Raw genomic sequence first — 25772 nt, 5'->3', positions numbered from 1 at the left:
TGTATATAACCAACATGTCAATACGTTTCAGTTTTTGTAGTGTATTGGTCTTTTGTAGAGATTTTTAATTTATTCTTTATATATTCTATTGTGTATTACTTGGAGGGGGGGCACCAAATCATAATCTCGCCTAGGGCACCAAACAAGCGGGCAGTACATCACATTAGCCGCGTTCACACCGGAGTACTTTCACCGTACTTTTCGCGTTTTAGTTCCGTGAGTACCCCTTATGTCGCGTTCACACCAAAAATCGTACTTAATCTCGGGTACTTTTACCCCCATTTTTAGAGCCAGCTCAGAGAGCGTACTTTTCTGTGGGTGAAAAGTGCTCCAAAAGTTCCCCAGTGCTGATTGGCTGGGCGAATTGCAAACCACGCCCGTACAACTCTGAAAATGTTGTGTGGAGACGCCATTGTTTTTCCTCGCTACAAAAACACAACGCTCCGTGCGTTGTGTTTGTTTTTGAAAGCAGTTATGGCAAGCATCAAGAAATGATGAGGAGGTGTCGGCGCTTCTGGAGATCTACGCCGAGGACGCGACCCAAGGAATGCTACTGAAGCCAGTTCGGTAGCTTTCACTCGACCTGGGAATTGTGCACAGCCGGCTAAATATAAAGAAACTCAGGACTACAAACGGCGGATTCAGTGGCCAACGATGACTACCACGATGAAGGTAAAATCAACTACATGCACTGGGGTTTTAATCTGCACAATAATGGTCTCAGATGTACTTTTATTTGCTCAGTAGATCAAGCTAGCCATGCTAGCCATAATAGGCTAACACCGGCCCCGGCTAGCTACATCTAGCTAGCTAGATATTCTCCGCTGTATGAAAACGTTTTGACTTGTGAATAACTGTGCAGTGTTTCTGTAATTTGCTTCACTAACTCATGGCACTAATCGTCTGTTTCAGGCGAGGATGGACAACTCTCGGGATTGGAAACAAGTGAGCTTTGCATTCTAGATCACAGCGCTTTGTCGTCCTCCTTACCAGCAACCAAACGCAAAGGTACACACACTGTAACTTTGTCTTGAAAGAACGTTACGCATCGAACTGATGTTCACAATCATGTTTATTTCATAATATTCATCATATTTTATGTTTAACTTGCCTCAACAACATTAAACAAAGTTCAAGCATACATGAAGCACTCTTCAAAAAGGAACAATCCTCCGTGTTTGAACCTCTTGAATCGCTGCATAGCCGATTTATTTGGACTGGATTATCCCAGAGAGGCCAAACATTCTTTATAACACAGTTTCAGATTTGTGAAACCTTAATTCTATTTGTGAAAATACAAAAAAGGGAGATTTCAGTGCTTTTTTTACATGTAGACCACATTAGACCAGGTCCTGATCTAAAACTACTATACCTACACTCATCAAATCTGGACTGGATTATCCCAGAGAGTCAAAAGATTCTTTATAACACAGTTTCAGATTTGTGAAACCTTAATTCTATTTGTGAAAATACAAAAAACACATTCCTAGTATGTTGTAAAACTACATGGCGACTAAGATCTTGTATATTGCTTATTTTCCCCTCTTAGGAAAGCGGACACGGGATGCGAATTTCTTTGACACCGCCCAGGCGTTGGAGGACCGGCGTGCCGTGGTGAATGAGTCGCTGCGTGGAGATCAGATGGTGCTGTTCACCAAGGCCCAGGAAACGGAGGACAAGATGCTCACCTCGATGGAGCGCCAGGCAGAAGTGTTCAAGCAGCAGATGGAGCGCCAGCAGCACCAGGATGAAGTGTGGGCGCTGCGCCATGAGGAAGCGTCCGCGCAGCGGCAGGATGAGCGACAAACTGCATTTAATAACAGTTTATTTGGTATAGTTTTTGTAAATACTGACACACGACACACAACGTTGCACTAAGGTGTGTATGCTGCTGAGACTATCCCTACACCTGGGACAGTTTATTTTATATTGTTATTACTGTTATGACTTTATTTTATATATAATGTTTACTGACATGTACAACTGACACTTTATTTACATTTAAAATTGTTCTATTTAATGTTATGTCTTGAGAGTGCAATAAAGAAAACCGACATGGCGATTAAGCTTATTTCTCCTGACACTTTATCTTTTGTGACCTGTGTAGCATCCTATACATCACATGTAAGTGATTATTCTGATACCATCATGTTTCATCGGTTATAAACTGGCAAAGCTTTATTTGTCATTTATTTATCATCAATGTTGCAACCTTGTGGGGGAATGGCAGGGGCACATACACAAATATGACAATTTATATCATTTTAAATATTATTTGACCTAAACTTTTAATTCCCCCCCATTTCACACAACACAACATGGAGTCCACTATGGGCCAAAACTAACATGTATGTTTGCATAGTGTTTATGGCAGACGGATGCAGTGGGTCTCAGGAAGATATATAATAAAGGTGGGTTTGCTGCTGAGACTCCCTACACCTGGGAGTTTATATTATATTGTTATTACTGTTATTATATAGTACAACTGACACTTTATTTTATATTGACAATGTTTACTGACATGTACAACTGACACTTTAGTTACATTTAAAATATTTCTATTTAATGTTATGTCTTGAGAGTGCAATAAAGAAAACCGACATGGCGATTAAACAGATCCTGTATCAGTTTTTCTTCTTCTCTTGTTTTGTAGCGGGTTGCAAACAACTTTAAGGTGCTTACCGCCACCTACTGTACTTGTAATCTTCCCTCAGGGAAAAGTACTCCGGTGTGAACGCGATCTGTACTAAGTACCCTGGGGTTAAAAGCGCCAGGGCTCTTAGTGCCGGAACTAAGTACAGGAAAATACTTGGTGTGAACGCGGCTATTGGCTCTTTTTGCTGCTACTTTGACAACATGGTTGCTACCGGTTTTGATTTCGTGCTGTTGATGCCAATTTAAAAAAATGTCTGTGTGTTGATTTGGTGTTTTTGATGAACAAAGACAAAGGTAGATTTTTGCCTAGCAAATTTTCCATCCAAATGAAGCACCATTTCTAAATACATTTTAGACAAAGTTGACTAAAATGTATTAGTGATGACTCAAAATCAACTACGATGAATACATGTCCAAAGTGTCAATTAGGTAAGTAGTAAATGATCGATTTAGCATAAGAAATTGAAAATGTTGTTTCATAAGGCCCAATGAGAACAAACATGAGGCAGAATCTAAACAGGAAAGTGTAAAAACATGTTGAATCATTAAACATCTGATAGAACAAGAACAAGATGCACCTAGGTTTTGTTTATCTAAAAACATTACTGATCAGTGAACTAGTTTGTCTTCATTTCATACTCAATCTTCCTGGCAGTAGAGCTTTGATTTTATTTTAGAAAGTGCACCAGAATGCTCGCTCATCATAAACAATGAAAAAATAAACTTGACTTGCTCCTTGTATGTTATTGTGTGTAGACACTAATAAAAAGTAGAGAGAGAGAGAGAGAGAGAGAGAGAGAGAGAGAGAGAGAGAGAGAGAGAGAGAGAGAGAGAGAGAGAGAGAGAGAGAGAGAGAGAGAGGGAGAGAGAGAGAGAGAGAGAGAGAGAACACGTGTGTTGAAGTGTAATTGTATCACTGTATATATAGATATATATATATATATATCTATATATATATCATTAATATGTAACAATTTGAAATGTATGTTAATGTTCTTTGTATGTCATATTATTGTGTAATTAGTTTGTATTTTGATGCTTTGGCAACATTGTTTCTTTCAACTTTCATGCCAATAAAGCCCCTTTGAATTGAATTGAATTGAATTGAGAACCGACAAAGTTTAGGCTGCCCGGGCATAAGGAAGTTGCTTAGTCTGTAGGGACTTGGTCTTGGAACCGAAGGGTCGCCGGTTCATGTCCCGATCGGACCAAAAAAAGTTGGAGTGAGCTGGTAGCTGGAGAGGTGCCAGTTCACCTCCAAGGCCACTGCCGAGCTGCCCTTGAGCAAGGCACCTAACCTCAAAACTGCTCCCTTGGCACCGGGTACCTGGCAGCCTCTCTGCTCTGCCACCTCTCCTATCTGCATGTGGTTGTGTGTGTGTGCATGTATATCCTCTGTGTTTGTGCATGTATATCCTCCCCTGTGTGTGTAATGTGTGTAAACACAACAGAGTGGGGAAAGAAATTTCCCTGTAAGGATTAATAAAGTGTTTCTTCTTCTTCTTCTTCTTCTTCTTCTTCTCTTCTTTCTTCTTCTTCTTCTTCTTCTTCTTCTTCTTCTTCTTCTCTTCTCTTCTTCTTCTTCTTCTTCTCTTCTTCTTCTTCTCTTCTCTTCTTCTTCTTCTTATGAAATCGAATTAAATACATTTTTTCGAGGAAGTTGTTCTGCCATTTATTTTTCTATTCTCTGTTACTTTAAACTCCCACTTCACTACTTTAGATTCAAAACAAATAGCTTATAAAATGTGAGACGGCATTATTGATAAAGCTACATATTAGTCTATAAAATAGTTACATCTTTACTTATCTCAACCAGCAACACCAATAATTCACATAAATGCATCGCAAATAATCATCAACATTTTTATAAATAATAATATAAAAATCATTGGCCATTTGTTTACAAATATGTGGCAGTTTGGCAGTTTGAGTTCATATTGTGAATACTAAATTAGTGCTTTCACTTTGCTGTTTAGTAACTTTAACTTAGGTAAAACATCTGAATACTTCTTCCAGCTCTGTATCACAGTAGATTCAAGGTGCTCCCAATGCATATAGAGGCAACTGAACCACACATCAACATTTCATCCATGCATTTTTTTCACTTGTCAGTTGTTATTCAAGCTCTCAAGCAAGCAAGCAAGCAGTACATCACATTGGCTCTTTTTGCTGCGACCTTGACTTCTAAACAATGACCTGTGTGTGTCGTTGCTATTTGATTCACTAACTTTAGGGCACGGTCACAAATATGCATAATCAATATTTGCATCCAGCTTTCCATCCTATGCGTGCAAAAAGGTGAGCGATAGGATGGCCTGTTTTTTTGATCTGCTGATGATACAAATATTTCCTCTTCCTCTTTCCTATGTGTCTTTGGTGTGTTGATGGACTAAGAGTGAGGAAAATGTTTGCCTAGCAAATTTTGCATCCAAATAAAGGGACATTTCTGAAGATTCTTTGACAAATTTGACCACACATGTTATTGATGACTCAAAATTAACTAGGATTAATAAATGTCCAAAGTGTTTATTATGTAAGTAGTAAATTATCGATTTAGCATAAGGAAATAAAAATGTTGTGGAACATCTTTTGGAAACATCTGAATACTTATTTCCCCACTGCATCACAGTAGTGTGGATTCAAGGCGCTGCTAGATGACCAATAGAGAATTGAATATCAAACTCAATTGTTTTTTAATAAACGCATATAGAGGTAATAGGGATATTAATAATGGGTTCTGTCCTTAGAGTTTTGCGATAATGTTTAAACAGTAAAATTGAGCATTTATTAAAAATAATACAACTGTAACAATGTTAGGAAACACTTATTACAGATTCTGATACCTTTCTCCAATTGTTAATATAGTGTCTTTATTTATGTTATATTGATGTTAAACAGTTCACATACTTATTTTTTGTTGCTTTTTTACACTGTTTGGTCACTTTCAACATTCTCTGCGTCATTTAGCTTATTGCATTAATTTATTTTTCTGACATGTATACAGTTCACTTCATCTGCACTACTTGTAGACTGGTCTAACAACATAACCTGCACCATTATATTCTATTTTATCCTACTCTGTTTCATTTTGCACTATTTTTATTTTCTTATTTTGTCTCATGTCCTTTATATAATATGTTGCATTGTTGGAGGAGTCCAGGACCTAAGATTTTCATTGCAGAACTACACTGTACTGTGCACATGATAATAAAACCCTTGAATCTTGAATCTGTTCATTGGTGCTTTTGGCCAACTACACCAAAAGACCACAAGATGACACTGTTGCTCAATTATTTAGAGGTCTGTTTGATTTAGTGATCAGATTAGAACTACAAGTCTACATTTTTTCTAAACACAATCACCTTTTTTCTCAGAATGTTTTGTATCCCAACAAAGAAGATTAAACATAATACAATCGGTACTTGCATGCTGTTGGGTTTTTTCTAAGATGTGACAATACATTTGTCTAAAAGTTTCAGGAAAATATAATTATATCTCTTGGCATCATGTGTGACATTCTCATTCACTTATACAATGTTCTCAATGGGATCATGATCAATAAAAAATAAATCAGCTCCTGACGTAATCCATTTTTTTTTTTTTTACGCAGTGGTTTACTGTGGATGTAGTCTAAGTGATATGTGATCCTATGATCTTTCTTGCTCATACGGCATAGCATCCTCTAACCACATGTGTCAAACTCAAGGCCCGGGGGCCAAATCAGGCCCTTGGTGGATTTCATTTCGGCCCGCAGGATAATTTGTAATTACTATTAGATCTGGCCCGCCGGTATATTGCACGGTCAGTGTATGTTTTTGTCATTGGATTTTCTTTTCACAAATGGATATTCAAAAACAAAAAACAGCTGGATATTTAATTTTCGTTTTAAAATTGAAAAACCAAAATTGAAATACAAGGCGTTTTTCTTTATCATGGTCAAAAAGGGATTTACTAAACTTAAAAAATGGGAGGATTTTCATTTTCTACTTCTCAAAACAAAAAATAAAATCACTAGAAAACAGAAACAAAAAAACTACAGTTTTTTCATATTCTGCTACCGGAAGTTACCTTACAAAATAAGAGCACAGATGAGGACGGTCAATCCGTGTATCTACGGTCCATTTGTCTTCACAACGAAAACAGCCAAGACACATATTGAGCCCAGAAAATGAATGTTATTAAGGGCTGTAAATATAATAGGCCTGTGTCTAAAATGGACAACATTGTTAGGAGATTTAAACTATACAGCGATTCTGCACTGCGGTCAACTCAGCCGTCTCTCGAGTTTGTTATTATTTTTTCTGCCATTAGTTCTTCGTGAGATTGACACTGTTGGACTCAGTAGGCTAGTAGTGAAACTACTCCCACAAGTACTATGAAGTACTTACTGTACTTACTGTGTACTTTTTGAGTAATCCTCCGCGTTCACACCGGAGTACTTTTCACCGTACTTTTCGCGTTTAGTTCCGTTAGTACCCCTTATGTCGCGTTCACACCAAAAAGAGTACTTAATCTCTGGAACTTTTACCCCCATTTTTAGTGCCCGCTGAGAGATCGTACTTTCCTGTGGGAAAAAAGTGCCCCAGTGCTGATTGGCTGGGCGAATTGCAAACCACGCCCCGTACAACTGTGAAAATATTGTGTAGAGCCGCCATTGTTTTTCCTCGCTACAAAAACCCAGCGCACCGACGGAGAGTAGGTTGTTTTTGAAAGCAGTTATGGCAAGCATCAAGAAATCATCGGAGCGGTGGAGTGATGAGGAGGTGTCGGCGCTTCTGGAGATCTACGCCGAGGACGCGACCCAGGGAATGCTACTGAAGCCAGTTCAGTAGCTTTCACTCGACCTGGGAATCGTGCACAGCCCCACGGCATACCGGCTAAAAATAAAGAAACTCAGGCAGGACTACAAACAAATTAAAGACTATTATAACAAGAGTGGTAACGACCGGAAGACCAGTAAATGGTACGAGCGCTTGGATGCTCTGCTAGGCCACAGACCTTTTCTCCCAGACAGCATCGACCGATGGTGTGGGAGGCCGCTCAAACGGCGGATTCAGTGGCCAACGATGACGACCACGACGAAGGTAAAATCAACTACATGCACTGGGGTTTTAATCTGCACAATAATGGTCTCAGATGTACTTTTATTTGCTCAGTAGATCAAGCTAGCCATGCTAGGCTGAACTGGCCCCGAGCTGGCTAATAACATCTAGCTAGCTAGATATTCTCGGCTGCTATGAAAACGTTTTGACTTGTGAATAACTGTGCAGTGCTTCTGTAATTTGCTTCACTAACTCATGGCAGTAATCGTGTGTTTCAGGCGAGGAAAATCAACTCTCGGGATTGGAAACAAGCAAGCTTTGCCTTCAAGATCAAAGCGCTTGCTCATCTCCCTTACCAGCAACCAAACGCAAAGGTACACACACTGTAACTTTGTCTTGAAAGAACGTTACGCATGGAACTGATGTTCACAATCATGTTTATTTCCTTCTTGGTACAATTATGAAACAGCGTGAAAACGTATTCGCCTAGACCGGCATTTACAAATTTTCCCGCCTTTTTACTCTCTCACAAACATTGTAAACATCCGGGCTAGAGGTCACATGACTTCCGGTAAGAAATCGCTTCCACTTGGAGCATATCACCACCTACTGTTGATTTATTAAATGTTTATATTAAATCCTTGTCCTCAGACCAGTGCTTTTGAGGAATTTGAAGATCAGCTTGTTTGCTTCATTTCTTGATTTACTTTCATATATTGACTTGAAATCCATGTCCTTGATGTTGAGTTGCTCCAGTGCAGTTTTCAGAATGAGTCTTTGTCTGTTATAATCCGGGCAGCTAAAAAATACATGATGTATTGTCTCTGGTTGTTGGCAACCATCACAATTGCCATTTGGATGTTTTCCAATCAGATGCAGTGATGAGTTTAATCCAGAGTGACCCAATGTTATCCTGCTGTTAATGCTCTGTTCTCTTCTACTACTCCCCCAAGTGCTTCCCGTTCCTACTTCCCTTTGTATCTGGTATAAATGTCTGCCTCAACAACATTAAACAAAGTTCAAGCATACATGAAGCACTCTTCAAAAATACAAAACAATAAAGAAGGGCACTTTGAGCGGCAGCTACACACACACACACACTAGTATGTTGTAAAACTACATGGCGACTAAACAGATCTTGTATCTTGCTTATTTTCCCCTCTTAGGAAAGCGGACACGGGATGCGAATTTCTTTGACACCGTCCAGGCGTTGGAGGACCGGCGTGCCGTGGTGAAAGAGTCGATGCACGGGGATCAGATGGTGCTGTTCACCAAGGCCCAGGAAACGGAGGACAAGATGCTCACCAGTTCATTTTATATTATTGTTATTACTGTTATTATATAGTCTTGATACAACTGACACTTTATTTTATATTGATAATGTTAATTTACATGTACAACTTCTATTTTATTTACATTAAATGTGAACTTCTATTTACTGTTAAACAGATCCTGTATCTTGCTTATTTCTCCTGACACTTTATCTTTAGTGACCTGTGTAGCATCCTATACATCACATGTAAGTGATTATTCTGATACCATCATATTTCATCGGTTATAAACTGGCGAAGCTTTATTTGTCATTTATTTATCATCAATGTTGCAACCTTGTGGAGGAATGGCAGGGGCACATACACAAATATGATAATTTATATAATTTTAAATATTATTTGACCTAAAACTAAATGTTTTTATGATTGTCCTCTGAGGAGGACATGGGGATTTGCAAACTTTTAATTCCCCCCCCCATTTTACACAACACAAAATGGAGTCCACTATGCGCCAAAACTAACATTTATGTTTCCATAGTGTTTATGGCAGACGGATGCAGTGGGTCTCAGGAAGATATATAATAAATAATAAAGGTGGGTTTGCTGCTGAGCTTATTTACTGTGCATACAACACACCTGGCACAGTTTATTGTTATTATATTGCCACACTGTACACTATTGTAATGTTGCCTGTCTTGACTGGAAAATAAAAGAGAGAAACAAAAGCACTGTACAAAAGATCAGCTTTATTGTCAAAATGTTTACAATGTACAATTTACACGCTGTTCAGATGCCACATAAGGGCTGTGCGCGTGTCTTGCCCCCCAGCCTCGGCAATGGCTGGCCCATCAAGCTGGATCACCGGTAAGGCAGTCCATTCGTCCCTGTACTCATCATTACTTTCACAAAGGTTATGTAATATGCAACATGCTGCCACCTGGATTTTGAGCTTGTCCATCTTGCAGTCGTTTCTTTTCATCAAGCACCGCCACCTGCCCTTCAGTCTGTCAAAAGCGTTCTCCACCACCACTCGTGCTCGGCTTGTTTTGTTATTGTACGCAAGTTGCTCAGGCTGCATTAACTCCGTTACAGAGCTGTATAACATGAGCACAAACAGCACAACTTCAGTCGACTCCATCTCTATCATGTCTGAGGTCGGAAGGTAAACAACAGACGCCTAATGTACAGCGAGTGGGTGGGCGTTGCAGTATACGCGGGAAGTTTTTCTTCTTCTTCTTCTCTTGTTATATCTCTCACAGGCTCCGCCCTCTACTGGACTCTATGGGTACTACCTTATCATGCAAGCATTCACCTACTGAGATTTCTATAGACGTAGCCGGCCCCGGGGCGGGCCTACCTGAATGCGTGCGCATCTCACTTCCCTATAAAAGGAGGCCTCGCCTCCTGACCACCATCCTTTACTCTTCAGCGAGCGGAGGTGGTAACCTAGCACTGAGTCCGAGACGTACAAATGGGAGAAAGGAAGTAGAGAAAGAGAGAGATATTGTTGTGAAAATGGAGCCACTCCTGGAGCATCGCAGTTGCCCGTCGTGTCCTGGACTGATTGCGGGAGCAGACCCGCATCGCCAATGTTTCCAGTGCCTGGGACAGGATCACGCTGAGCAGGGAGCAGGCCAGACACCGGCCTGTGTTTCCTGCTGTTCGATCCCGATGCTAAACCGCCGGCATCGTGCGGAGTACTTCTCAAGGAAGTTCGGCCCGCAGGTGCACGGAGAGGAAGAGGATGTGGACCTCGAGGTGGTGGAAATGGACGACCTGGAGGACGTGCCGTTTGAGTTCGTTCTTCCGAGGGACCGAGTGGTCGACTTCGCGGAGGAGGATGACGACATCTCCTTGTCCGACACCCCCGGGTCCGACAGCCAGGAGGGCCCAGCACTCAGGTCTGCGCGACTGGACTTCCCAGCGGTGATGACCCAGGCAGCGGAGCGTGTAGGCTTACCGCTCCCCCCACCGCTGCCACCAAGGCCTGTAAGCCGCCTTAGGCAGGGGTTTTACGGCCCGGTGCTTCCGGCGCAGCCGGCTTTCGTCTCGCCCCCATTGCCAGACATCTGGCAGTGTGTGGAGGCGACATGGCGGCGTCCATTGAGGACGAAGGCCGGGCATTATCAGGGTGCAGGGCCGATCAGACACGGTGTGTTCTGGCGTGCCCCCCCTCGACGAGAGCCTGGCGGCCCATCTGTTGCCACGATCAGCTGGTTGGGCGGAGGGGAAGAAACCTCTGCCCCCGCTGCCGCGGGACCGGGAAGCCTTAGAATATTTGGATAAAATGTTCAGGCTCGGTTCACAGATGGCGGCTGCGGCTAATAATCTGGGTGTGTTGGGCGTCTCCTTGATTACTCCTCGAGCAGACGCCCCCGCTCTCCCGTCTCAGGACGGGGAGGATTATCCGGACCGCTGCATAGGTCAGATGAATAATCTGATCCATGGAGTGGCCACCGCAGCCGGGCGAGTGATGTCCTTAGCCACAGTGGCGTCTCGTCATGTGTGGCTGGGACTCACCGCGCTGCCCAAAAAGGACCGAGCAGATCTCCTTGGAGCCCCCGTTTCCACGGAAGGGCTCTTTGGGTCTATAGCCTCGGTCACCCAGCGTTTCAGCCGTCTGGAGGAAGAGAGGCTGCAGCTTAGCCGCATGTTGCCGCTAGCTTCTCCCCAGGTGTCACAGCGTCCTCCGCGGGCGGCGGAGCGCAGTGCAACGGTGAGACGGAGGGAGAGACGCCGGTACGAAGGTCCCGTGCCGGTAGCACCCTCGGCTTCTTCAACCAGCCCCGTGGGGCCAGCGTACCGGCACTCACGGGGGCGGGCTGCCCGGCCACGGCAGTCTCAGCAGCAGCAGAGAACCGCCGGGTGGGGAGCTCCGCCAAAACGCAGCTGACTGGCGGAGGGAGGAAGCGTCTCAACGGGTCTCTCCACCCAGGACGCTAGGGTGAATCCCACCTCCTCCCTGTTCAATGCCCAGGTCCCTTTTATTAGGAAAACTAATAAAGAAAAAGGTGATCTGTATCCAAGTCTGAGTGTCATTTGTTTTCACAATCCTGCACTCACACACATTGTTGACTGTACATATTCCCCACTCGCTACCCCGGTTATTTCTCCTGTAAAGGAGATAGCTAGTGGGAATGCGCAGATGAGAGAGATAAACCGCAGGAAGTGCTATAGTAGCGCTATGCGGGTGCAGGGGCTTGCTAGTCGGCGCATTATGGTTAGGGAACACACTACGCCTAGAATAAAGGCTCCAATTAATACAGTTTACCGTAGTGGTAAGAGCTGCATTATGGCGGAGCTCGCGCTCTCTCAAGAGCCCATGGTGTGTTCAGGGACCTCAGGTGAACACATTACGTCAACAAAAACTCCGGTTAATGCTGGTTACCATGGTAATGAGAACAGCGTTAGGGTGGAGCGCGCGCTCACACAAGAGCGCGCAACGGTGTGTTCAGGGACCTCAATAAAAAATCGGCCCTTTCTGTGTCGACCCTTCATGGGCAAATCTTCCTTTCACGGGGGATTTTGCGGCGGAACGGGTCACCAGAGAGTATCACAGCTTTATAGCTGCGGCCCCACAGCTAAGGGCTTGTCCATTAACTCAATATTATGGGGAATGGAAACTCAGCTGTGTACTGTCAGAGTGGATGGACAGGACGCTGAAACGGGGTTATTCACTCCAGTTTTGCAGCGTCCCACCTCCATTCAGAGGCATGCGAGAGGTAATTCTGTCATCCCAGGAGGAGATGGGTTTCCTCTCAACAGAGATTCAGGCTTTGGTGCAGAAACAGGCAGTGTCTGTGGTGCATCCTCAGCAAAAGGAAAAGGGTTTTTATTCCATGTACTTCCTGGTTTTCAAGAAGACAGGGGAATTCAGACCTATTCTAGATTTGCGCAGCCTGAATCTTCAAATTTGCCGCAGGAAATTTCGCATGTTAACTATCAAACAGTTAATGGGGCTAGTGCAGCCGGGCGATTGGTTCACCACCATCGACCTGAAAGACGCATACTTTCATGTGGAGATTGTGCCAGAGCACAGGAAGTATCTGCGTTTTGCCTTTCAAGGGATAGCCTACGAGTACAACAGACTCCCGTTCGGCTATTCCCTATCCCCACGCACATTCAGCAAATGTGTGGCCACAGCGCTTCAACCGCTGCGCGCCCAGGGCATGAGAGTTTTCTTTTACATAGACGACCTCATAGTCATGGCTGGGTCCCGGGAACAGGCAATGTTTTGCACAGCACAATTGATCACACACCTAACCAAATTAGGCTTTGCGATCAATTGGGGAAAGAGCACCCCCATACCTCACCAACAGGCGTTGTATTTGGGAGTGGTGCTCGATGCAGACGCGCTACGTGCCACCCTGTCAGAAAGCAGGCGTACGTCCCTTCTCAGGGCGGTGTACAGGCTGCGACAGGGGGCAACAGTGACAGCTTTAACTGTCATGCAGACTCTGGGTCTCATGGCGGCTGCTCACGTTGTGGTCCCATTGGGGTTACTGCATATGCGCCGCCTGCAGAGGTGGTTTTCCAGTCTGCGTTTGGATCCCAAGAGGCACAAACGGCGGCTGGTGACCATCCCCCCCCTCAGTGGAGGGCAACCTCCGGTTCTGGGGGTCTCCCGGGCACCTCCGGAGGGGGTCTCCACTGGGGCGGGTAACCTCCTACATCACAGTGTTCACGGACGCATCCAGAACAGGATGGGGAGGGACCTGCCTGAAGAGGGCTATAGGTGGGCGCTGGTCTCTAACAGAAACACGACACAGCAACCTCCTAGAGCTACGGGCGGTAGTGTTAGTCCTCCAGCATTTCATGCCCCTAATTCAAGGGAGACATGTATTGGTCAGGAGCGACAACAGCACCACAGTGGCTTATATCAACAGGCAGGGCGGAGTCCGCTCCGCCGCCTTGTTGGCCACAGCGGAGAGGCTGTGGTTATGGGCATCAGAGGTGGTATTATCTCTGAGAGCCCTCCATATCCCGGGACTGGAGAACAGGGGGGCCGACCTCATGTCGAGGGGCAGCCCCCTGCCAGGCGAATGGACGCTTCACCCGGAGGTGGTGAAGCAGATCTGGGCCCAGTTCGGGAGAGCGGAAGTGGACCTGTTCGCCAGCCGGCGCAACAGCCACTGTGCCCTGTGGTTTTCCATGGCCCTGAGCGACGACCCGCCTTTGGGGGTGGACGCGTTTGCACACGAGCCATGGCCAAAAAAGCTGCTATACGCCTTTCCACCGCTGCGTCTCATTCTCCCTCTCCTGGGGAGAGTGAGGCGAGAACGTCTGGCAGTCATTCTGGTGGCACCGGATCGCGTCGGGGCTCCGTGGTACTCAGAAATGACACAGATGAAGGTGGGCCAGCCCTGGGCGATCCCCCAGTTCTGGGGGGCGATGTCTCAAGAGGCAGGTGCAATCGGGGCGTTACCCACTCTGGGCCGTCCTCTTCAGGCTTGGCTCCTGAGAGGGACAGGCTGAGACAGGGTGGATTGTCTGACAGCGTTATTCAGTCTATCCAGGCAGCTAGAGCAGAATCCACCACAGCCTGTTACAGGCCAAAGTGGCTGAGATTCCAGCATTGGTGTAAGGAGCGGGGAATAGAGCCCCTATCTTGTGAGTTGGGCTCTATTTTATCCTTCTTACAGTTACTGGTGGACAGAGGGCTTGCTCATTCCACAGTGAAGGTGTATGCAGCAGCCATCTCGTCCTGTCATGAGGGGTTCAACGGCAGGTCAGCCTTCTCTCATCCACTGATGTTGCGGTTTTTACAGGGGGTCAGGAGGCTGCGCCCGGTGGTGCACGCCTCCGCCCCACAGTGGGACCTGCCGCTGGTGCTCGGTCACGGGGCCATTTGAGCCTCTTGAGCTCTCCTCCCTGAAAGCACTGTCGTGGAAGACAGCGTTGCTACTTGCCTTAACGTCAGCCAAAAGAGTGTCCGAGTTAACCGCTCTGTCGGTGCACCCGAGCTGTTTATTGATTCGGGGTGACCAGAGTGGGGCGACACTCAGACCGAACCCCTCCTTTGTGCCCAAGAGCCTAAGGAGTGTGTTCAGGTCGAGGGCTATTCAGTTGGGGGGTTTTAGTCTTCCACCCCATGGGGGGGCTAGAGAAGCTAAATTACACCTCCTCTGCCCGGTGCGCGCATTAGCATATTATGTAGAGCGCACAGCTACCCTGAGACGCACTGAACAGTTGTTTGTGTGCTTCGGGGGCGGGGTGACTGGAAAAGCTCTGTCCAAGAAACGCCTGGCAGGCTGGCTTTGTGAAACTATTGCACACGCCTACAAGCAGGCAGGGAGAGCCTGTCCCATGGGGGTCCGTGCGCACTCCACACGAGCTGTGGCTGCATCAACAGCCTTATTCAGCGGTGTGAGTGTGGAGGATATATGCACGGCGGCGTCTTGGTCAACGCCAGGCCCCTTCATAAAGTTTTATCTCTTGGATATGTCTGGCTCTTTCTCATCGTCTGTGCTTGCTGTGGCAACACAGGACTGGTGAGGAGGAGGGGGGCTGTGGGTCAGTGGGCATCTGACCCCCTCCCCGGGCGTAAATGCGCTTACATTTCCCCGGACCCCTGGAGGGTCGCGGGGTGATGTAATGCGCTCTGGGCCCTTACAGGGCTGAAGGGCTCCCCTCACCTGCCTGGGGGCAGGAGGGGGAGAGCCCTCCATATTATTGTCCCTACACACTCTGCACAGGGTCAGTGGCTGAGTGGGGGGACGTAGGGGGCACTTGCGTTCTCCCCGTGCTCTTTAGGGACTCAGGAGGGAGAGTGCATAGTGAACCCATACAGGGCTGCGGACTTTCCCTGTCTGCCTATGGGCAGACGCACGGGAGTCCTCAGCACTATTTTTGAGCACACTTTTTTGCGAGGCAAGCGCGTCAGGGTGTGCTCTATCGGCCGCAGCCCGGACTTCTCCACGGTTACAACCGAGGGAGAGGTGAGTGAGGCGCAGTGGCTGCTAAAGCCGGTCAGGGACAGTGAGGTGGATCGGTGTGCTGGACGACAGTGCGTGCATACATCGGGGCTCCGCCCACTGTACCCATAGAGTCCAGTAGAGGGCGGAGCCTGTGAGAGATATAACGTCGGGTTACGTATTGTAACCATTGTTATATAAACACAGGCGGAGCCCTCTACCTTGGGGGCACTGTCTGTCCTATACCGCTCGCTGAAGAGTGGTGTAGGATGGTGGTCAGGAGGCGAGGCCTCCTTTTATAGGGAAGTGAGATGCGCACGCATTCAGGTAGGCCCGCCCCGGGGCCGGCTACGTCTATAGAAATCTCAGTAGGTGAATGCTTGCATGATAAGGTAGTACCCATAGAGTCCAGTAGAGGGCTCCGCCTGTGTTTATATAACAAGGGTTACAATACGTAACCCGACGTTTTGTAGCGGATTGCAAACAACTTTAAGGTGCATACCGCCACCTACTGTACTCGCCGTGAAGTGGTTTGTGGCCTGCCAGTAAAGCCAAAGCAGAAGAAGTGACGTCAGCGGCTCATTTGCGTAATCTTCCCGTCAGGGAAAAGTACTCCGGTGTGAACGCGATCTGTACTAAGTGCCCTGGGGTAAAAAGCACCGGGGCTCTGAGTGCCGGAACTAAGTACAGGAAAGTACTTGGTGCGAACGCGCCAATAGTCCCCTCCTGAGAACAAGAATGCATGTTTCTCTCCTATTTTGAATCAGCGTTAAAACACCTTTCTTCATGAGACTTATATTATTGGACAGAGTATTTTAAGAGGATATGACATATCAGCAATACTCAGTGGCGTTTTTATATGTACAAAAGTGGTGGGGCACAAAAAACTTAGATGTCTATATATAAGCTTCTGCAGTGACGTGCAGTGAGGTTCATGGCTGGTGAGGCACTGGCACTGACTCTTCAGGTTTACAAATATTATATTTTGACCTAAACCAAAATATAATATTATTTTCAAAAGCTTTTTTTGTCTGATGCTTCGATTAATTTTAAACAGACAGTTCAACAAAAGGATACCCAAAAAATGTAATTTTATCATTTAAATATTGAATTGTTCTCTCTTAGTAAGATCCCATTTTCAATAAAATTGCGGTCTTACCTTGACTTGAAGATGAAGTCCATTTGCCTATCCTTCTGGACAAACATTTCTATTACTTTTTTGTAAAAGTCCTCCTTATCTTCTTGTAGTTTCAAAAGTCTATCATAAATCTAATCGATAGATTTATGATAAAAAAATTATAAAAGTAGGGTAGACATGTGGATATTATCCGGCTGAACAAAACGTGCATTTATCTAACAGGTACGTTTCCCACAGATCTTATTTCGAGCTATTTTCTAAAATCCTATGGAGAAACCTCATTGCTTTTTTGTGCTTACTTCCTGGTTTTAGGACGCGTCACTACAGCTCTCTCGTCTCCTCTTCAAGCACCACACTTTTCGCGGCACACGTACTTACAGCCAATCAGCTCTGAATGATTTGAGATGACGTATGGTGGGGATGGTAGCTCCGTGCCCCTCTGGTCATTATTTTTTTGCCACACACATTAAATAGGAAAATACTCTGAGCATGCGCAGTGTAGTTTTTACAGTCACCGTTCACTTCACAGCGAGAGGAAGGGGCATGATCAGGTTTTGTCCCACATGGCTCTAAACAGCTCAATAGGCACACACTGTGACTGTAGACACACTAATTAGAAGAACACAGACTAAAACAGCAATGTACAGACGAATCAGATGATTAAACATGATCTTAAAATATATTTTATATATTTTTTTATTTATTTTTTTGCATTTTTTGTAATCATTGTTTGTAATACTTTCTGCTGACACTAGGTGGGGCTGTGCCCCACCTGCCCCTAATGACCAGTCGCCACTGGCAATACTTCCAGTCAGTACTCCAGCAGCAGCATTTTTACCCCTTGGAAAGTCTTTAGAGTCTAGCCTGGATAGCTGGTCCCAACTCCTTCAGCACACTGACACACCCTGTCACTCTCGTTGGCCTCTTATGAAGCTGCTGTCTTTTAAATAGGATTATTTCTCTGCTCCTAGTTCAATCCTCGCAGATTCTTCCATCAGTCCCAGTCATTGCATCTCAGTCAATAGAGCTTCAAAAAATGTGTCCAATTCAACAAAATATTTTTTTGTGAGGGAAGGCCAGAGCTAAATTATAGATGGTTTGATTGTGTAATTACAAGGTGAAAGAAAAAAAATCCTCATCCTCCTATTAAAAGTATTTTATTTCCTTTTCCACGTTATACTTATACTTACTTGTATTACAACATTTGCATGTTGAACTACATTATCTTCCCCAGCCTCAAGGAAATACAATAAAATAAATGGGTTCATAATTTAAAAAATGGATACAAATGTATACATTCATAATGTTGTGTGCAAACATTTCAAATTAAAATATAAAATGAAAAAAAGTTTACTTTTGAAATGATTTCTCACGAAAACCTTTCTAAATTATAGCAAATTATTATAAAGGGTTTAGTCAATATACGTTTTTCTATATATATATATATATATATATATATATATATATATATATATATATAGCATATCATTGATGCAGTCTTTCTGAACACTTTTAAAATAAAATACTGCAAATGAAAAATATTTGTAATGTTCTGCACAGATAGTGCCTTAACTTGAATTTGAAAACATGTGGCAACTTTATTAATACAGCAGATGAATTTCTTTTTATTCAAATTAATTAATCAATTATTTTTTATATTTGATTGTAATGTAGAGACAAGGCTTTTAGTGACAATCATGTATTGCGTTACAATTATATGTAAAAAAAAAAAGAGTCTAAATATGATATTTGGCCTCAAATCATCTGAGGCCTGGCTCCCCCCCCCTGCGCCCCCCAGGTTGGGAACCACTGCTCTAGAGCACATGTGTCAAACTCAAGGCCCGGGGGCCAAATCAGGCCCTTGGTGGTTTTAATTTCGGCCCGCAGGATAATTTGTAATTACTATTAGATCTGGCCCGCCGGTATATTGCACGCACACCTTCACTCAATCCTGAGGATTTCCTCAGCTCAGAGCCTGACCCCAAACATTGATGAACTTACACCCAAGATGAGATGCCAAGTATCTGGCTCAAACTAGCATCACAGAGCAGCAAACTGAGTTTCAATGGATGTTTCCTTCTGCACTTTTTTTCTTGCGACAGCAGGGCATGTTTGTTTTTTTCTTTGAGGGAAATTGTTTTTTTGAAGCTGTTGTTGGCCTGTGGAAAAATGTAATCATAAGAAATGACTCTGCAGATAGAGCCATAAGAAATGAATGCAACTGATTATTTAATGTTGTTTTTATAGGCAATAATTTAAGCTTTGTTAGTTCCAGGTTTAATATATGCAATAAGTTCATTTCAATACGTTTTGCAATAAACATTGAACCAGTCCGGCCCTCGACTAGTCGGCTCCAGTACTCAGCTGGGGAACTCAGGGGGCTGGGCACAAGGACGGGCAAGAAGGCGGCGACGGGACAGCTCCGGAGGACGGGCAGGAAGGCAGCGCCGGGACAGCTCCGGAGGACGGGCAGGAAGACGGCGTAGGCCGCGATGGGACCCCTCCAGTGTCAGCTGGATCGCCAGAGCACTGGGATCAAGAGCAGGAGCTGGTGGAACCCCTGGCGGGTCAGGCGTAGACGGGACCCTGGACGGAGCAAGGGCTGGTGTCAACGGAACCCCAAACAGGACAGGATATGGTGTTGGCAGGAAACCCGGCGGAGCACGTGTCGGCGGGACCCCCAACAGGACAGGATATGGTGTTGGCAGGAAACCCGGCGGAGCAGGTGTCGGCGGGACCCCCAACAGGACAGGATCTGGTGTTGGCAGGAAATCCGGCGGAGCAGGTGTCGGCTGGACCCCCAACGAAACAGGTGTTGGCGGGACCCCCGGCGGGACAGTAGTCGGCGGGACCCCCAACAGGACAGGGCACGGAGTTGGCAGGACCCTCAGCGGAACCCCCAATGGAACAGGACATGGAGTTGGCAGGACCCCCGGCAAGACAGGTGACGGCGGGACCCCCAACGGAACAGGACACAGAGTTGGCAGGACCCCCAGCGGAACCCCCAACGGACCAGGACATTGGGTTGGCAGGACCCCCGGCAGAACAGTAGTCGGTGGGACCCCCAACAGGACAGGACACAGAGTTGGCAGGACCCTCAGCGGAACCCCCAACGAAACAGGACACAGAGTTGGCAGGACCCCCAGCGGAACCCCCAATGGACCAGGATATTGGGTTGGCAGGACCCCCGGCAGACTTGAGTAGGGACTAGAGAAGGGACTCGAGATGGGACTTGATAGGGAACTCGAGAGGGAACTCGAGAGGTGACTCGAGAGGAGACTCGAGAAGGGACTAGAGATAGGGCTTGAGAGGGGACTTGAGAGGGAACACGAGAGGTGACTTGAGAGGCAAGGCAAGGCAAGTTTATTTATATAGCACCTTTCAACACAAGGTAATTCAAAGTGCTTTACAAAAATGGAAGACATTTTAAAAATGGCATTTAAAATCAGTCATTAAAAAGAAAAAATAATAAAATAAACATTAAAAGAAAAAATACATGGATAAAAGTTAAAAGTTACAGTGCAGTTTAAGATGTGAATAGTTCAATTAAAAGCAGCGGCAAAAAGAAAAGTCTTCAGCCTGGATTTAAAAGTAGTAAGAGTTGCAGCGGACCTGCAGGTTTCTGGGAGTTTGTTCCAGATATTTGGAGCATAATAACTGAATGCTGCTTTACCATGTTTAGTTCTGACTCTGGGGACAGAAAGCTGACCAGTCCCTGAAGACCTGAGAGTTCTGGATGGTTCATAATTTAGCAGTAGGTCAGACATGTATTTTGGGCCTAAACCATTCAAAGCTTTATAAACCAGCAACAATATTTTGAAATCTATTCTTTGACACACAGGAAGCCAGTGTAAGGACTTCAGAACAGGAGTGATGTGATCCACTTTCTTAGTGTTAGTGAGGACTCGAGCAGCGGCGTTCTGAATTAGCTGCAGCTTTCTAATAGATTTTTTAGTGAGGCCTGTAAAGACACCATTGCAGTAGTCGAGTCTACTGAAGATAAAAGCATGGACAAGTTTTTCCAAATCCTGCTGTGACATTAGTCCTTTAATCCTAGATATGTTCTTTAGGTGATAGTAGGCTGATTTAGTAACTGTTTAATGTGACTGTTGAAACTCAGGTCAGAGTCCATGACTACACCTAGATTTCTGGCTTTATCTGTTGTTTTGAACATTGCAGACTGAAGCTCAGCGCTAACTTTTATACGTTCTGCCTTGGCTCCAAAAACCATTACCTCAGTTTTATCTTTGTTTAATTGGAGAAAGTTTAGACACATCCAGTCATTGATTTGTTCAATGCACTTACTCAGTGTTTGAATTGGAGCATAATCTCCTTGTGAAATTGTTACGTAAATTTGTGTGTCATCCGCATAGCTATGGTAACTTATTTTGTTGTTTTCATTATCTGAGCCAGTGGTAGCATGTAGATGTTAAAGAGAAGAGGCCCCAAGATGGAGCCTTGAGGTACCCCACATGTCATATTTGTCAACTCAGATGTGTATTTACCTATAGAAACAAAGTTTTTTCTGTCCTTTAAGTAGGACTCAAATCAATTTAGAACTGTTGCCGAAAGTCCCACCCAGTTTTCTAGTCGGTCTAGTAATATGTTGTGGTCAACAGTGTCAAACGCAGCACTGAGATCTAATAATACTAACACTGAAGTTCTGCCACTGTCTGTGTTTAAGTGGATGTCATTGAAGACCTTTACAAGAGCAGTCTCAGTGCTGTGGTTTGGACGAAATCCTGACTGGAACACATCCAAACAGTTATTTAAATGCAAGAAGTTACTCAACTGTTGAAATACAACTTTTTCAATGATTTTACCTAGAAATGGCAGGTTTGATATTGGCCTGTAATTGTTCATTACTGAGGCATCTAGATTATTCTTTTTAAGAGCGGTTTAATGACTGCAGTTTTCAGGGCCTCTGGAAAAATACCTGAGTGAAGAGATGTGTTTACTATATGAAGTAGATCTGAGGCCATGCAAGGAAAAACATCTTTGAAAAATCCTGTTGGAATAATATCAAGGCAGCAGGAGGAGGATTTCAGAAGTTGAATAATGTCCTCTAAGTTTTTTACCATTAATCTGATGGAATTGTGTCATGGTGTTTGAATTGATATTAGGTGGACATAGGGACAAAACATTTGCTGTACCTGATGTAGAGGCACTGACTGCTTGTCTAATTTTCTGAATTTTGTCAGTGAAGAAGGAGGCAAAATCATTGCACACCCTGGTGGATAGAAATTCAGAGGCTACTGACACTGGGGGGTTAGTTAGTCTGTCGACGGTAGCAAACAAGGCACGTGCGTTGTTTTTGTTTTTGGTAATGATGTCAGAGAAGAAAGACTGTCGTGCGTTTTTCAATTCCAAATTATAAAGGCCAAGTCTCTCTTTATAGATTTCAAAGTGAACCTGGAGATTTGTTTTTCGCCACCTACGTTCAGCTTTTCGACACTCTCTTTTTTCTGTTCTCACGGTCATGGCCTTTCTCCATGGAGATATTTTCTTGCTAATCACTTCCTTTACCTTAGTTGGAGCAATGGTATCTATAACATTTTTAATTTTTGAATTAAAATGATCTACTAGCTCATTTACTGAGATGTTAGCAGGGGCAAGTGTGGATGAGAAATTATGAGTAAACATTTCCCTAGTATTTTCTGTTAAATATCGCTTTGTGGTTACCTCTTTCTGAACATTTTTGTGAACAGAAATAGAGCTCTCAAAGAAAGGGGACTCGAGAGGGGACTTGAGAGGGGACTCGAGAGGGGACTTGAGAGGGGACTCGTGTCGGTCGGTACGCCGACAGGACACGGGGAGCTGGAGTTGGCCGGAACGCCGACAGGACACGGGGAGCTGGCGTCGGCCGGAGAGCCAACAGGAGACGAGGTGCTGGAGTCGGCCGGTACGTCAACAGGACACGAGGGGCTGGAGTGGGCCAAACCACTGACATGACACGGGGGGCAGGCGTCGGCCGGGGAGCCAGTACTGGAGCCGAAACTGGAGCCGGAACCATGGCTGCTGGGCCGGGAACTGGGGCCGGAACCATGGCTGCTGGGGCCAGGACTGGGGCCGGAACCATGGTGCTGGGGCCAGAACTGGGGCCGGAACCATGGCTGCTGGGGCCAGAACTGGGGCCGGAACCATGGCTGCTGGGGCCAGAACTGGGGCCGGAACCATGGCTGCTGGGGCCAGAACTGGGGCCGGAACCATGGCTGCTGGGGCCAGAACTGGGGCTGGAACCATGGCTGTGTGGGCCGTTTCTGGAGCCGGAGCCATGGCTGCTGGGCACGGAACCGGAACACGGAACCATGGCTGTGTGGGATAGTACTGGAGCACGCTACCATGGCCATGTGGGCCGGCACTGGAGCACGGAACCATGGCTGCTGGGGCCGTTACTGGAGCCGGAACCATGGCTGCTGGGGCCTGTACCGGAGCCCAAAGCATGGCTTCAGGGGCTCGGGCTGCTAGCCTGGACTTGCGACTCCTTCTCTTAGGAGCCTTTTGGAGGCTCCGTGGACCTCCAAAAGGCAGACGAGTACCCGAGAACGGATCCTGGACAGGAGCAGGAAATGGGGAAGAAGCAGGGGCTGATTCCAGACAGAACAAACCGAGACGTATGGTGTCAGGTAGGGAATTCGGAGGCAGGGGGCTAGCAGGCCGGGAATCACATGTCGAGAGGAAGTCCAAAATCCTGTCAGGTAAGAACTTAACTAAACATGGCTCCTCTGTTGCCACCTGGTGAGCCTCTGCCAGAGCAGCCTCTTTCTGCTGAACACTGGACGCTCCCCTCCACCTACCATAGCAGCAAGCCAATGAAAAGGTAAAATTAAGTAACTCCACCTCAAATGGATCATCTGCTGGGTCCATTTCTGGTTAGTTCCTTCTGTCAGGGTTGAGTGAAGCAGGCAGGACCCAAATGCAGATTTCACAGAAAATTCCTTTATTCCAAGGTTAAATTGTCAAAAACAGAACACTACCCCGTGACACAGTCAAAGACAAACAAGGAACTAACAAAGACAGACAGAAAAACCAGAACTTAAATACACACAAGACTAATCACACAAACAAGACACAGGTGAGGAGGGAGGAGAAAACACAGGGGCACAAGGTGAACACAATCGGGTAATCAGGTAGGAGGGAAAACAGACAGAAAGCAACAGGCAAGACAGGGGGGTGAACACTTTTCAAAATAAAACAGGAAACCAAAGACAGAAAAAGACAAGACAAAACACAACACAGACAGATCGTGACAAGGTGTGTATCACTCACCCAGGTCATGGCATAGCCCAGCGATCTGAACACAAAGGATGTCTCTGTCAGTGATGTTGAGATCCTGCTTTTCCTTCAGAGCTTTCACAAGCTCTCCTGCTAAGTACCCCACCCTTCACCAAAGCCTACAGCAAACACCAATAAAAAGTCATCACACAATTACCACTTGAGTGTCCTGCTGTAGAACAGGATATGCAATTTGTTTTAAACAGTTTATTGCTGCCATATGTAAATACAGTCCATTTACAGCAAACAAGTCTTCACTTCATTGGACATACCCAATTGAGTGTTCAAACCGGTTGTGGGAGGCTCCAGGATAAACCAAATAGCCCGCTCCCAGCTGCTTGAGGTATCTTAATCTCTGGAACTGAGGCGTGTCGATAATTTTGAAAAGAAGAGGGTGCAACTCCGTCATTAAACACCTAACAGAATACGTACAACAAAAAGACCTGTCAAATGAAAACAAGCTCTATTTTTTCTGAAGGCCCTGAACATGTAGTGTGAAGCAATAAATAAAACAAAATATTATATCACCTTGGGAGCTGATGGCAAGATCTTCAAGATACTGTCCAAGATTTTCTGACGAACCTCAGGTTGACTAAAGAAATCGTGAAAAAGGAGCATAGTTATAGTTAAAAGTCAAGCCAGGGGGAAGTTGTTGCACCAAATTAGTGCCACACTTCCTTCTTTTCATGATGTTGTATATGTTTTTTAATCGCAACCTGGTTTGACAAGGGATGATACTCACTGTATGCCCATCCCAGACATAAAATCATCATCATTGAGCTCCCACAGCTTGATGACAGACTTTTCTGGGTAAAAGAAGATGCAGTGAATTACAGTCCTGTATCACATTTTAGTTTTTTATGACAAGTTTATAAGCTAAGTTGAATTTTAAAAAACAAAAGCATTTTTTTTCATCAGCTTATTCAATTTGGCCAACGATGATATAAAACCTAACCATCAATTTAAATGACCAAGCCAGAAACTTACCTTTACATTTATCTGCCCACATTTCAAGTACTTTTTCTCTCAGGTACTCACACATATCCTCCCCGTTCATTTCCCCATAGTTTTCTGACGCCATTGACAATGTTTTCTGTGTCTAACTAACGATAGAAGACACAAATGATGTCGCTCCCTAATACAGCTGATCATGAAACGTCTGCACAAATATACTCAGGCTTTGAGAAGTACCTGGTTTTTATGTCTCTACCACACCCATTCGATTGGCCACTTCCCATAAAGGGGAATTATTTGGACAAAACCAAAACAAGTTGTCCAAAGGTGTCGCAAGTGAGCAGTATATTAGATTGGCGCTTTTTGCTGCTACTTTGACAACATAGCTGCTTCCGATTTTGTTTTTGTGCTGTTGATGCCAATTTTTATTTTAAATATAGCATGATAGGTCCACTTTAAAATAAGTGCTTAAACATAGTTAACATTCCAGGAAAGCAATATATTAGACGTTAAGTACTTTGTC

The 25772-nt window shown here is 45.1% G+C and overlaps 1 protein-coding gene across 1 annotated transcript in view; it reads right to left on the bottom strand.

Moving 5' to 3' along the window:
• The window catches only part of LOC117479411 (deoxynucleoside triphosphate triphosphohydrolase SAMHD1-like), a 37912-nt gene extending 12426 nt beyond the window's left edge, over positions 1–25486 (bottom strand). The window contains 3 exon segments of the mRNA XM_034126362.1: positions 24878–24887; positions 25038–25101; positions 25283–25486. Coding sequence (XP_033982253.1) covers positions 24878–24887; positions 25038–25101; positions 25283–25376 — 168 coding nt within the window. The 5' untranslated portion in view covers positions 25377–25486.
• Positions 25487–25772: the final 286 nt, after the last annotated feature.

Source organism: Trematomus bernacchii, unplaced genomic scaffold (genome assembly GCF_902827165.1).
Source record: "Trematomus bernacchii unplaced genomic scaffold, fTreBer1.1, whole genome shotgun sequence".
Lineage (NCBI taxonomy): Eukaryota > Metazoa > Chordata > Actinopteri > Perciformes > Nototheniidae > Trematomus > Trematomus bernacchii.
Note: the sequence above shows the minus strand (reverse complement) of the source record. Positions and strands in the feature narration are given on the sequence as shown.